Source organism: Rhopalosiphum padi, chromosome 3 (assembly GCF_020882245.1).
Source record: "Rhopalosiphum padi isolate XX-2018 chromosome 3, ASM2088224v1, whole genome shotgun sequence".
NCBI lineage: Eukaryota > Metazoa > Arthropoda > Insecta > Hemiptera > Aphididae > Rhopalosiphum > Rhopalosiphum padi.
In genome coordinates, this window is record NC_083599.1 from 2,359,188 (window position 1) to 2,372,905 (window position 13,718).

Consider the following 13,718-nt stretch of genomic DNA (forward strand, 5'->3'; position numbering starts at 1 on the left):
AATAAATATGATATTACGGTTAAATATAATTTATCGTGTGTAAATAATAATAATAATAATAATAAAAAAGTATAGTTTTTACCGGAAATAGTTTTTGATTAGTGTTATTGCAATCAAAGTGGTATCATATCATTGTATAGAAGTGTAATCTAATCTCTCTAACTAAAAACAATATGAAAACTACATGGAAATTAATAAATGAAGTTTCTTATAGTACTAAGAAAAAAGAACTTCCAATAAACTGTCTGAACAGTTTGGTTTCTAATACTACTTTAACTAAAACATCTGAAATATTAAACGAATTAAATAATTATTATATAAATGTTGGAAAAAATATTTCTGATGAGATTAACACTAGTAACTATAATAAATTAAATTGGAATGAACTAAACCAAAACTGTCATATAAATGATTCTAACTATCTTGTTCCAATATACCCCATTGAAATTTCAAATTTTCTTTGCCAAATTCCAAAAAACACTTCTTATTTTACAAATGACTTGACAAATTTTATTCTTAAAAAAACAGTAGACACAATATCAATACCTTTGTCTATTATTTTTAATTTTTCTATGGTATCAGGTAACAAAAAACTATGTAGTAACTACAGACCCATTGCATTAACTTTAACTATTTCTAAAATTTTTGAAAAATTTATTAAGAAAAGACTTATGTATTTTTTGAATAAACACTCATTTTTTTCGCCTAATCAATATAGTTTTCATCCAAATATGTCAACAGGGGACTCATTAGTTAAAACTTCCCACTTCATTCATTATAATTTGGATAAAAATTCAAAGTTATGGGCAATTTTCTTGACTTTAAAAAAGCGTTTGACAGTGTTAATCATGAGTTATTAACAAAAAAACTTGATTTCTGTGGCATAAGAGGAAATTCCCTAAATTTAATTAAATCTTTTATTTCAAATAGACCTCAACAAGTTCGAATTGAAGGAATCCTGAGTGATATAAATACCAATTTTTTTTCGGTGCCACAGGGTACTGTTATTGGCCCATTATTATTTATCATTTATATTAATGGACTTTTAAACTTAAACCTTAATGCTGATATTATGTGCTATGCTGATGATACAGTCGTACTTTTAAAAAATAAAGATTATAATAAATTAATACAAGAATCGAATATATGTCTGAATTTGATTAAGAATTGGTGTGATAATAATAATCTTCAATTGAACTTAACTAAAACTAAATATATTATCTTTAATATTTCTAACTATATGTGTACGTCATATAGTTCTATTTCTGAATTAAATATACATTCCTATAATTGTAAATATTTAAATGTACCTTGTAATTGTGTTCCTTTAGAGAGAGTATATAATATTAAATACTTAGGTATTAATTTTGATCACAGACTAAAATTTGTTGACCATATTTATTATAATTTTATAAATTTAAAATACTCCGGAATATATTAGATCTTAAAACCTTAAGGGTAGTTTTCTTAGCTTTAGCACAATAAATTTATTTATATGGCTCTTTGGTCTGGGGATGTACATACTCCAGTCATATTAATGTATTATGTACAACTATTAAATCTTTAATAAAAGTTATTTTAAATAAACCAAGATCTTTTTCTTCAAATTTATTATATACAATTCTTAATGTACAACCTTTTAGGATATCATATGAACGTCAAACTTTATTATATATGTATAAAATTAGAAACTTAATTAAGGATTATCAACCATCGCATGATTACCATACAAGACTAAAAAATAATAACAACCTAAATATTCCTCATAATAAAACTAATTTTGGTAATCAAAACACTATTATTAGTGGTGTTTTATTATTAAAAGTATATAATATAAATGTTTTTTCTTTTATTAATTATAAAAATCATGTAATTAGTGTTCTATCTTAGATTTAATGTATTTGTATTTTGGAATAATTAATTTGTAACTTATTATCTTTTTTTTTTTTTTTATATATTTTGCACTTTTGTAATACCTTAATAGAACTCAACTCATCCGCATTCAAGCTTATTTGCTTATAGGATGAGTTACAACTTTTGTTATTTATATTGTCTATCTAACCATGTTAATCGATTACTGTTGCAATAAACTTTTATTATATTTAAATATATAATAATATTGAGCAAATATAAAAAAAAAAAAATTACAACTAACTAACTACGTATACTTGTATATTATTATATACCGAAACAAAATCCAATACGACGTAACTTTAACTCGACATTGGCATTTGATTGGGACTCAAAGTTATCTAAAAGTTAGAAATATATTGAAAACGCAATGCAAATGGTTATAATGCGTGTTACAAATATATAGTTTATGCGAACAGCATTGATCATAAAATAATACAAAATAAATATAAAAAGGCAAATTTATAAATGTATTATTTCTACGAATCTTATAGTTTGTTATCCTATTTTATTATAAATTATAGACTATAGTTAATTGTGAAGAATATGTACAAACGATCTGCGTAGTTGTATGCGTAAACAATAAGTACCGTATATTCTGCTTATAATTGCATATACAATTACTGTGTTATGGCAAACGAGAGAACGCTTTTTTCGACAATTTTTCACTAAAACTAAATACTTTGTTCATAATATATTTATCATCATTTGTGGATAGGCCTACAGGGAAACCGGGCATTTCCCGGTGGGTCCCCCCCTTTGTATTTCGGTAATGGGAGCTTTTTTAGACTTATTTTTTCATGTGGGGGCCCCTTTTTAAAATTTCCCGATAGGCCAAAAATGGCCTATCCACCCATGTTTATCATACATGCATACAAGTTGAAATTAAAAAAAAGTTATTATTTTATATATAATGCATCGGTCAAAATGTGGGGAAGAAATAGCCAAAGTTAAGTCAAGTTGTTGACAAATTCAAATTGCTCTTAAACATATAAATATGTAATAACTTGTCACGTTGGACAATAAAATATGTGTACCTGATTATGGCTTACAATAATCATATCAATAAGTGGTATCAGATTATTACAAACATATTTTAATATTTAGAAATGAAGTATTATGTGTATAAAAGTGTAAAAAAAATATTATATCTAAAGCATTTAATAATTATAGCACCCAATTACCTAGTATACTTAAATGTAAAAAATAATAAGTAAACAATATTTAACGCGACTGTGTTAATAATAAAATTACTAAAGGTTATAATATATATATATGTGCACGATTAGTAGGGTTTTAAAATTTCATGAAATTTTCATTTCAATGAAAAATAAAATATAAATTTTTACGTCAACTTGCAAGTGAACATTTTTAAAAGTTGATTTATTGTATGAAATAAAGAAAATATGTATTATAATAATAATAATAACTAATATAAGGATCCAATTAATAATACAAGTGATAAATTCTAGGGATCGGAAGTTGTTGTATTTACTTTTTTTCGACTATTTGATTTATTGCTTAGTAAGCTAAAAATCTTTTACCCGATACTACGAAAAATATACCAAAAATGTATAGTGCATATTTTTGCATATTTACTATCAATATTTTTTGTGTATAATCAATATATTATTTCTAATTAACTATAACCAAACACGTTTAATGGAGAAAAAATAGTAGCAGTAGTTCTACGATTACGAATATAATATCTATTGGCTATTAGCTATTATTATTATTATTATACTATGACACTATACTGTTAATTGAAATAACTTATACTCATCGAAATGAAATATTTTCGTTTAATAACTTAAACTGGTTTGAAAATATATTATTTGTGTTTTATTGATTTTGTAGGTACATTTTTCAAATATTTTTTTTCAACAATTCAACTTGTATAAGTAGTACGATTTCCACTACTGATCTGAGCCACTGATATTAAAATGGATTTTGAAGTTTGTATATAAAAAAAATGCCTTATTCCCAAACAAGACTGAGTTTCTCTATAATAGCTACTCCGTTATTAAATTGTGTATCACTGTGATTCGAAAAATATATGCTTTATTTTCTGGATAAAATTAAGTGTGATAATTTTATTTTAGTCATTAAATTATTAGATAAAGATTTCTAGTATATCCAACCGATGAATTAGAAAATAATAGGTACTATTGATGTTATGCGTGCGTGTGATTGAACGATAAATTCTAGCCAGTCTTCGCGCGCTTCTATATAATATAATTATATGTATTTAATTAAATCTTAGATTTACCAGCTAATGAAACTTTTGATTTATTGTAGGTAGAATCAGCTTTATCGTCGTTGATGATTTCAGTAGCCGTCGCTTTGATTTCTGCCCAGTCTCTAGTAATGTCCGAAACCGTAGTATATTGTGACGTAACGGTAAAACGTATAACGTATTTGCCTATAAAGGAAACGTATTAAATATTTTGATTATATAAGAGCGATTACTGTGAACAAATATTTTGTTGAAAAAAAAACATCGAACAAAAATTGAAAATAAATACTAATTGTCTATAAATAGTTTAAAAAGAGTCGAAATATTTTGGAAATGTTATCATGTATATTATAGGTAAATATATTTTTATGCTAATATAAACGTTTGCGGAAAATGTATAAGCAAAATAATTATTCCTAAATATTTAGGAATAAAATAATATTTAATTATTATTAAATATTTTAAAAACATTATTGTGTATAATAATAATAAAAGAAAAAAATGTATAATATAGTTACAAAAAAGTCCCCATAAATAATGATTTCGAATCAAAATAATATTTTTTATTAAAATATTTGAACTTGACTAAATTTGAATTTCGAATATTTATAGTAAAATTGTGGTTATAATTTTTTAGATTATTTTTGTATTCCGCATATTTTCAGTTACTTATGAAGAAGTTTGTATAATATTTTCGAACCTTAATTATAAAAATAAACATTTTATAATTTTTTTTTTATTATTTATTAATAAAAATTCAACATTTACTTATTGTATAACATGTAAATACAAATTTTAATTATATTAAATGTTGTTTCAAATAAATAAAAAAAAAAAATTCAACGATCTGTATATACTTAGTATAATAAGCCAAAATATAGTTAATATTTGATTTGTTTTCTAATAGTAATTTGAAAATTTTTGTGATTTTAACGAATTTTTTCAGAATTTTAACTTATAAATTATAATAGATAATTAAATATTTAAAAATCTACTAATCTAGTAACAATTTCACGACGATTTTGTTTTACCTTTAAGTGATGCAGGAACACAATGAATTCTTCCTTTAGAATTTAAACGCTTTAACAGTCTTTCAGTTAAATGATTTTCTCCACGCAGACGAAAAACGACTAAACCTAAATGCCTAGCAGCGGGTATTTCAAATCTTTTATCATTCAACACGAGAAGTTCAAATTTGTTAGCCAACTGTACACCCTATAAACGCAAATTATGCATTATATAAAGATATATGTTTATTCAATTGTCATATAATTAACATTTTTGTTTATGTTTTGCATGTTATACTCACTCCTCTGATATGCTTTTGAAGACCTTTTATCCCAAAACATCGAATCACAAACCATAGTTTCAACGCTCTAAATCGTTTACTTAATGGAATTTGCCAGTGCTTCAAATTAAAATGTTATTTTGTTGAATGCATTAACTAAATAATAATTTTCAAATCGAAATATACTTACCATGTAGTCGATAGCAAGTCCTAAAAAATAATAATTGTTATTTAAGATTTTATTTTTAATTTTTAAATTCATTGAAGATTGCATTATAAGGTTCCTGGTCAAAATATGTCCGATATAAAATATCTCCTGTTAAAAATATCTTTAATAGAAATATCTATCATGATAATATTTTAATATTTATAATAGTTTATATTAATTTATTTATTTATTTATTTATTTTTATTCATTACTTAGTTATTATTAAAAGTAAGTAAAAAATATATTATTATATTTATAATAATACTGATGTCTAAAATGATTACATTTTCTAGTAATAATGTTTAGAAAATAATGGGGATTGCCCACAATCTTAAATTTTAACGTATATCTTGATTCGATTTTACATTAATTAATTAAATTTTTTTTAAATTTTTATTAGATTAGTTACTTATTATATTTATTTAATTTTGTTTAATTGTATTATATCAATCAATGATCTACAACCTTAAATTATAATTTGATATTTATTAAATTGTAACATTAATTTTTTTAATAAGTTTTTATTTTCTGTTTTTGTGGCAAACATTATTGTATACATGTAAAACTCACTGCATTATAAATACAGGCGATTATAATATAATAAATAATTGATTGTGTACTTGTAATAAATAATAATAATAATAAAATATTATTTTAAAAATGACATATTATGATTTAATTTACATAGATTCATAATGAGATGTATTGTAATATAACTCTTAGCTTATACAAGCTTTTTCTTCAAATAAACATTAGATTTTTAAAAATGAATAAACTTATAATGCAATTAGACGTTTTCTTCGAGAAATTGACACATAATAAAAAAAAAAAAAATGACTGTCTATACCACACAATTTTTATTATTCTTTAAGTAAATTATAATTCAATAATGCTTTTTTATTTTATTGGCTTTTTAAATATTTCCCTATACCAAAAAATCTAAATACCTATCCACTCCAATACACATACATAATATACACACATTTGGAAAATACAAATAGTTCATGTAATACACACCTGAATTTTCATGTTGTAAATATAATGGATCGACGTTAAAAGTCCGATGAAGACATTCACTGTTTTTGACCCTAATAGCAATAACAACAATATCAATTATTATTTTTTAACATGTGATGGGGGTATTTCCTTTATTTGATGGTCATGTAATATTAAATATACATTTCTATTGTATGTAGCCATGTAGGTACAAAACATTTTATATATAATTCTAAAATGAAAAATATGATTATATCTACTATAAAATATAATGTTGTATAAGTTTTGCTTTTTTAATACCTATATTAGAATTTAGAATCTTTACAGAATAAAATGCAATCACAATATTTTATTCCAATTAAGTATTTACATTTATTTTTGTATTTTGTTTAGAAATTATATGAATATATGGTTATATGTTGTAAATCGGAGAGTTTCTGGGACAAGAATGTTTTAAGTATCTGGATTAGCTTTATTGACTTATTAACTACTATAGTTATGCACGTATACGATATAGTTAATATTAATTAATATTTTAACCTAACGTCATGAGAATACTGAATACTAGTAAATAGTGAATGACAGGTATACGTATAATTATTAATTTGATTCTAGCTAATTTTATCACCTATACGTATTTAAATTATTTTCATGATAATAAGCAAATTTTAACGTCTCATAGAAAAATAAAGTCTCATATTAAATATAATAGTGGTAATTGGTAGTCATCCCCATAATGAGAAGTATCTAAATGCTAGTACAAACATAAACTTTTGATTCTGACTACTGCCATTGAACACATTTAAAATGCATCACTGTAAGAACATTTACCACATGGCTGTGCAATCGAAATGAACCATCATCCATTTACTTGGATTGAACGCAATTGAATCTGCGTATGCGACACCCGAGAGCCAATGACGAAATTCCGGGCATATAAATGCAGTACCCGCGTACGCGGCGTCGACATGAAACCACATGTCTTCCGCGTGGCCTAAAATTATACAAAAAATTACAAGGAATCATAAAATTTTGCAAGAATTATAAAAAATAAAATAAAAATCGTTGTTCCATTATATTTACATATTGGTCCGAGTTCTTCGAGTTTGTCGAACGCACAAGCGCCAGTTGTGCCCAACGTCGCACATACCTGTACAGAACACACCACCATTAGAAAGTTTATATTATAATATAAAGAAAAATAAATATTTGGTTAAAGTAAATAGTTGAAAATATTTTGGTATACTAATCAATAAGCATGTTTTCTATATTATATTTAAGTATTTAATGGTAATGTAATAATTGCAACTATATTTCATGGTCGATAAAACATTTTACCATAATAAAGAATTCGAATGATACTTTAAAAAAAGGTTCGAGTGTAATACAAACTATCAAAATATATGGTTAAATTCTTATACATATATAAGAACAGCTAGGTCTCTTTTATATTCCGATTTTGTGAGAACACTATTTAATTTTTTAGTTTTTTAGCTATTAAGTGTTTAATATTTATATTTTAATATCGAAGCATTCGAAGCTATGAATAAAAAACAAAAAAAAATAATAATAGAGAGGATAAGTATGTTTCAGGTATAATTTGTGGTGAATTATATTCTAAAAGTAAGAGCGAAGAACCGTAGATCCAATTCCAAAGATGTACATTATGGTCACATGAAGTTTGTACCTCACTACATTGTACAGCTTTCTATATGTATGTGAACTGTGAAGCTGTTGATTAAATTGAATTAATGTTTTTTTCTCTTAATTATAATAAAGTACCAATAGGCAAGGCTGGGCAAGTTAACTTATTATTTTAACTCGTTAAGTTAATATAGAAAAATGAAGTTAAGTTTAAAGTTAAAAGTTACTTTTAAATTCTGAACATGGTGAGGAATGTATTTATTTTACAATGATGTAAGGTTTTTTTTGTATGTCATCACTTTTTTAAGTAGTAATAGTGTTTTGATTTTTTACTTCGGCCTCTCTTTGAAGAGGAAAATGAATATACTTGGTATTTTGGGAGGTCAAAAGTAAAACATTTCTTGTTGTTATCAAAAGCGTCGAGGTTTTTTATTTTACTGTAATTCAAAAACAAATCATTGTAAATACTTGAAATTTTCACCAAATGTTTATATTAACGTTATCTATTTACGAATAAATTTTCAAAATATTTTAACTTTTTTAAAGCTATTTAATGACAATTGAAATTTCCGATTTTTCTAAGTTGTTTTTTTTTAATGCCTATAAAAAAAATTAGGCAATCCAAAAAATCTTTAAAATTTAATACAAGGTCAATTATAAGTTGTATTTATCGTAGTAAAAAAAAATAAAAAATCGTCAGTCACAATATTTGTTTGTAAGTATTTTAAGTTCAAGTGTTTACGAAATATATCAAAATCACGAAAATCTGCAAAGAATTTTAAAGTTAAAAATTCGTTAAATTTTTGTAATATAGAACCTAAGGTTAAAAAATCAAATACATGGTTATCCATGCATCCAAAGTATTCAAAAAGTATTCGGAATACTACCCAAGTCTGCACATCCATTATAGTGACCTACTCTCCATCTCTACTATACAGCAGAACCTATACCCACTTTCCTTCCCTTTTTTTTATTTATTTAACTCGTTAAAAGTTAATTTGAAAAAAAAGTAACTTAACTTAGTTAAAAATAAGTTACTTTTATTTTTTTGTTGTAAAATTAATTAGGTACATGAAAAATTACAGGAAGCGATATGAACAAAATGTTATGAACAAATAATAATTGTGAACGACAGGACGAATTTATTGCTCAATAGTTAGATAATATTATGTTAAAATCATTCTGGGTTTTTTTGTTAAGTTAGAAATTCCTTAAAAAAAAAGAAACTCGTTGGTCGTTAAGTAACTTAGTTACAATTTTAACTCGTTGATGCCAAGCCTTGCCTATAGGTAGTACTCGTAGTAGGTATTGTTTATAATATTGTGATATTATGATTTTAGTATGATTCATTTTTATTATTTTATTTGTTGAAATAAAAAGGTTAATAATGTTGCAATTAATTTTATGAATTCGGTATGATGTATTTTTATCATTTTATTTTGTTATAAAGGTTTAAACAATTAAATAAAGTTTAAGTAATTTAAAAAAAAACATATGCCACATTTGTCCCGGCCTTGTTACATTTAGTTTTTCTTTTTGATTCTCATTTACTCAACAATTTTTGAAAATTAAAGATCAATACTCTTATACATATATAATGAGAACAATATTATTACACAACAGATTAAAAATATAATCAGATAAAAATAGTTAAAATCCTAATTGAAATAGATCATTTCATGATAATTGTTACAATTGTACCCAGTCTCCCAAAAGTCAGGTATAGTCAATAATTAATAGGTTCTTAACCACAGGCAAATACGGTTACTGTTTTGTGTATATTTTTGTGTTAATTTTTGTTTGATTGTTTGATTGTATCAGTCTTTGTGCAAAAACAAATTTCAAGCTTATATTCTTATTCTATCATCTAATAACTATTGTTCGGAAACTTTAACTTATAACTTTTTCTTATATTTGTATCATTTAGTTAAATCATTTTTCCAGCAATAGGAACAATTATTCTGATACCTCGTGTTTGTAGGGCTAGCATTGTAAATTACTGTGATTTGTTGTCGATTGTTTATCTGCAACGATCCTGTGATTTGTGTATCTCGTGTGGTCACGTAAGTTTATGTAATATTGTAATCCTAACAACTAATTGTTTTATTATTATTATTATTATTATTGAAAAAAATCTTTAAAAAACCTGTAACCATTTAAAAAAAATAAAGTTCAAATTTTTACAGCTACAAAAAAAAATTTTATTTTTTATTTTAAGTGATAGATATTGTTCTCTATTACTATGATATGTGGGTACTTTATGTGCCAACACTTATTAATATTCAATACTCAATAATATCATTCAATTTATTTCATCCGTAACTTATCTGAGAACATCAGTTATCAGTTTATCATTCAATGCGTATACTTACAAAAAATGGTATTAAGTTTTGTTTTTTATCAGTGGCGATAGCTTCCATCAATTGAGCTCCTCTCAAAGATAAGGAATCGTCACTTTCAATAAATCGCATTTTAACGAGTCCAATAAGACCAGCTTTTTCGACTGATGAATGAGCCTGTAAACAAATATGTGTATTGTGTTATCTTAAAATAATAATTATTACTATGTAGTTCAATTTGTCGCAGTTTTAAGTTGGATATTATAAATTTATCTATTTAAATGACTTGGCGATATCATAATTAATTGCAGTTTGGTTTTCATTGGGTTTTAATAAACTTTGGGCAAACAATTACTAATTCCCCGTAAAATATTTTTACCGATTAAAATAAAAAAATAAAAAGTAAAGTTAAAAATTGAAATGTTCACCAACAACTGTAGTTTAAAATGTATTAAAACTACTTTCAAACATGCTTCATATTTAATTGCAACACTGATTAACAATATTAATAAAATAATCATAGCGGACGATTTAGGTAGGTTACCTGATCCGAACAGTAAGCAACTAGTCTGCTGTTTATTTCTACATCTTCTAGTTCTGGATTTATCTCCTGTATCCGACGGATTGCTTGAGTTCTGGCAGCTAATAGGCAAACAAATGTCGCTTCACTTGATGTAGTCTGAAAAAAATTACGTATGAGGTCAAGTAGGTAATTAAATACCTTATAAATCATGTAAAAATAGTTGGACATATGTGTCGGTACATTTATCACCATCCGCTCAATCAAAATAAACAAATTAGGTATTTAATTATACGTTAATTAGATTTTATCGTTAAACAACAACCTGCATTAAGTGTTTATTAATATTGTTATTTATGAGATTATAAAACCTAAGTCAAATATTCGTCTAGATAAGGCCCATATAGACGTGACACGCTACAGGGTATCCATTAGCTGTAATATGCACACATGTCACCAACTATACAAAAATACCTACCTGGATAACGCCTCCTCCTTTGCTCTCGTTGTGCGTGTGTAAAAACGCCTCGGGAAGTCCGATCATCTTTCCTAGCCAATTCATCACTAAGATTTCCAACTCTGTGCAAGCGGGGCTACTGGCCTGCAAAGTGAAATGTATGGCAACAATTATTAGTGTATACATATTATATTATCACCGTCATAATTATTATAATCATCGGATGTGGTTTACTTTACCCATGTGAATCCCAGGCAGTTGATCGCATCCGCTAGCATGTCACCCAACAGTGACGGGAACGAATTCAGTGCGGGAAAATACGCGTGCATATGAGGCGATTGCCAGTGCGTGATCTACGATAATATACACCATATACATTGAGCAGAAATCGGTATACGACGGATGTCGTTGTCCCTTTGCACAGTCTAATTTTATAGTCTTACACACTTACCCCGGGCATAATGATGTTCTCGACGTCGTCCATGATGTGGTCCCACGATTCCGGTTCGACGGGAGCACAGTCGGGTGTTAAGTTCCTTAGATATCCTGGATGCACATTTGGGTAGACACGCCTTTCCCGTATAGTTTCTAAATAATCTGCTATATAGTCTATCATTATTTTTCCTAAAAATATTTGATGTTCGTAAGTATAATTTGATATAAATAATAGCTATACTGATTGATTTTAAATTTTGCAGTACAAGATAAGTCGAGATTTCTTCAACGGTTAAGAAATAGCTACGTCCAATTATAATAGTTATACAAATATTAAATGCTGTTTAGACGTTTATAAACATATTTTATAAGTTAAACACACGCATATATTATAATAAAATATTGAAGAAGTCTTAGGAATATACTTAACGAGTTAAATAAATAATAAAATATATACAGTAGCTGTGTGAAATAAAAATGTAAAGTATTTACCTAAATGGCTAAATACAAATCATTATTATTATACACACATTATTTACCTCTTGTTCTGTATTCATTGAAATCCATTAGTGTAGATAAGAGTTTCAAATTAGGCTTATCAAAATAAATTGTACTAGAAAAATCAACAATACACAAATTAATTACAATTTTGTAAGTTGTTAAAGTTGATAAAAAGTCATTAAAAGCTGAGATGATCGTTGCTAAATCTTGCCTCCTATAATGAATGCATTTATTAGCCCAATCTATTCAAATACTCACAACTTGCAGTAAAAATACCTATCAGCTCTGTTACATGTAAACGATCTTTTAGTGCCATAAAAAGGGTGAAAACTTGGTTGAGGTCAACCATAGAGCAGACTTGGTTTTAAATTCTATATATTAGGTATGCTGAATAATGAAAGAGGTTTATCTAATAATATGAATACAGAAAATATTGTAAATGTGTTTGTCGAAAATAACTGACAATTTATATAAAAAAAATAAAAAAGTATGACTAAGCGTACTGCTCTGCTGTATATTAGGTGTTGAGTAAGTCACTATCGCAGGTCTGTTAAATTTGAATTCAATGCTATAATCATTGTATATGAAAAACGATTCTGAGCTGACGGCCTGTCAGCATATTATAACAAGTACTAATATTTATTTTTGTATACCTAGCTATTAAAGGCAATTATTTTACTTATAGTAGTATATTTAATTATACCATATTATATAAACTTTTATAACTCAAAATGTAATAAAATCTTTCTGTAAATACCGTAAAACAATAAGAATAAATTCATAGTACCTATAGATAGATAATATTTTAAAATAAATTTAAAAATGTATTAAGTACGTATAGTGTAATTCCTATTTCCTAATAATATAAATACATGAAAATTTAAGTTTCTACGAATATTTTTTTTAAAATTATAGCAAAATAATTAACATATTGTTATTTATCTTTAAATAAATAATTATAATTTCGTCCATATTAAAACTTTAAATTCTATAAAAATAATTGTCAATATATATTTTTTAGATTTTATGGGTCCAATATGAACTGAAAAAAAAAACTAAATATATATTGTGAACAATTAAAAAAAAAAAGAATTAAAAAATAAAGAAATGTGGACAAAAAAAATACTATACCTACATACATATTATGTTGAGACAAATTTAATTATTAATGTAATTAATAGAA

The 13,718-nt window shown here is 25.5% G+C and overlaps 1 protein-coding gene across 1 annotated transcript in view; it reads right to left on the reverse strand.

Annotated features, from left to right (window-relative positions):
• LOC132927493 (histidine decarboxylase) overlaps positions 1-13,718 on the reverse strand; it is a 33,790-nt gene that overhangs the window by 4,174 nt on the left and 15,898 nt on the right. The window contains exons 2-14 of the mRNA XM_060992031.1: positions 12,574-12,647; positions 12,051-12,223; positions 11,839-11,952; positions 11,621-11,743; positions 11,167-11,301; positions 10,656-10,799; positions 7,723-7,789; positions 7,471-7,633; positions 6,661-6,731; positions 5,626-5,645; positions 5,457-5,555; positions 5,179-5,362; positions 4,181-4,333 (exon numbers count right to left, since the gene is read on the reverse strand). Coding sequence (XP_060848014.1) covers positions 4,181-4,333; positions 5,179-5,362; positions 5,457-5,555; positions 5,626-5,645; positions 6,661-6,731; positions 7,471-7,633; positions 7,723-7,789; positions 10,656-10,799; positions 11,167-11,301; positions 11,621-11,743; positions 11,839-11,952; positions 12,051-12,223; positions 12,574-12,601 — 1,474 coding nt within the window. The 5' untranslated portion in view covers positions 12,602-12,647. The remainder of the gene's footprint in view (positions 1-4,180; positions 4,334-5,178; positions 5,363-5,456; positions 5,556-5,625; positions 5,646-6,660; positions 6,732-7,470; positions 7,634-7,722; positions 7,790-10,655; positions 10,800-11,166; positions 11,302-11,620; positions 11,744-11,838; positions 11,953-12,050; positions 12,224-12,573; positions 12,648-13,718) is intronic.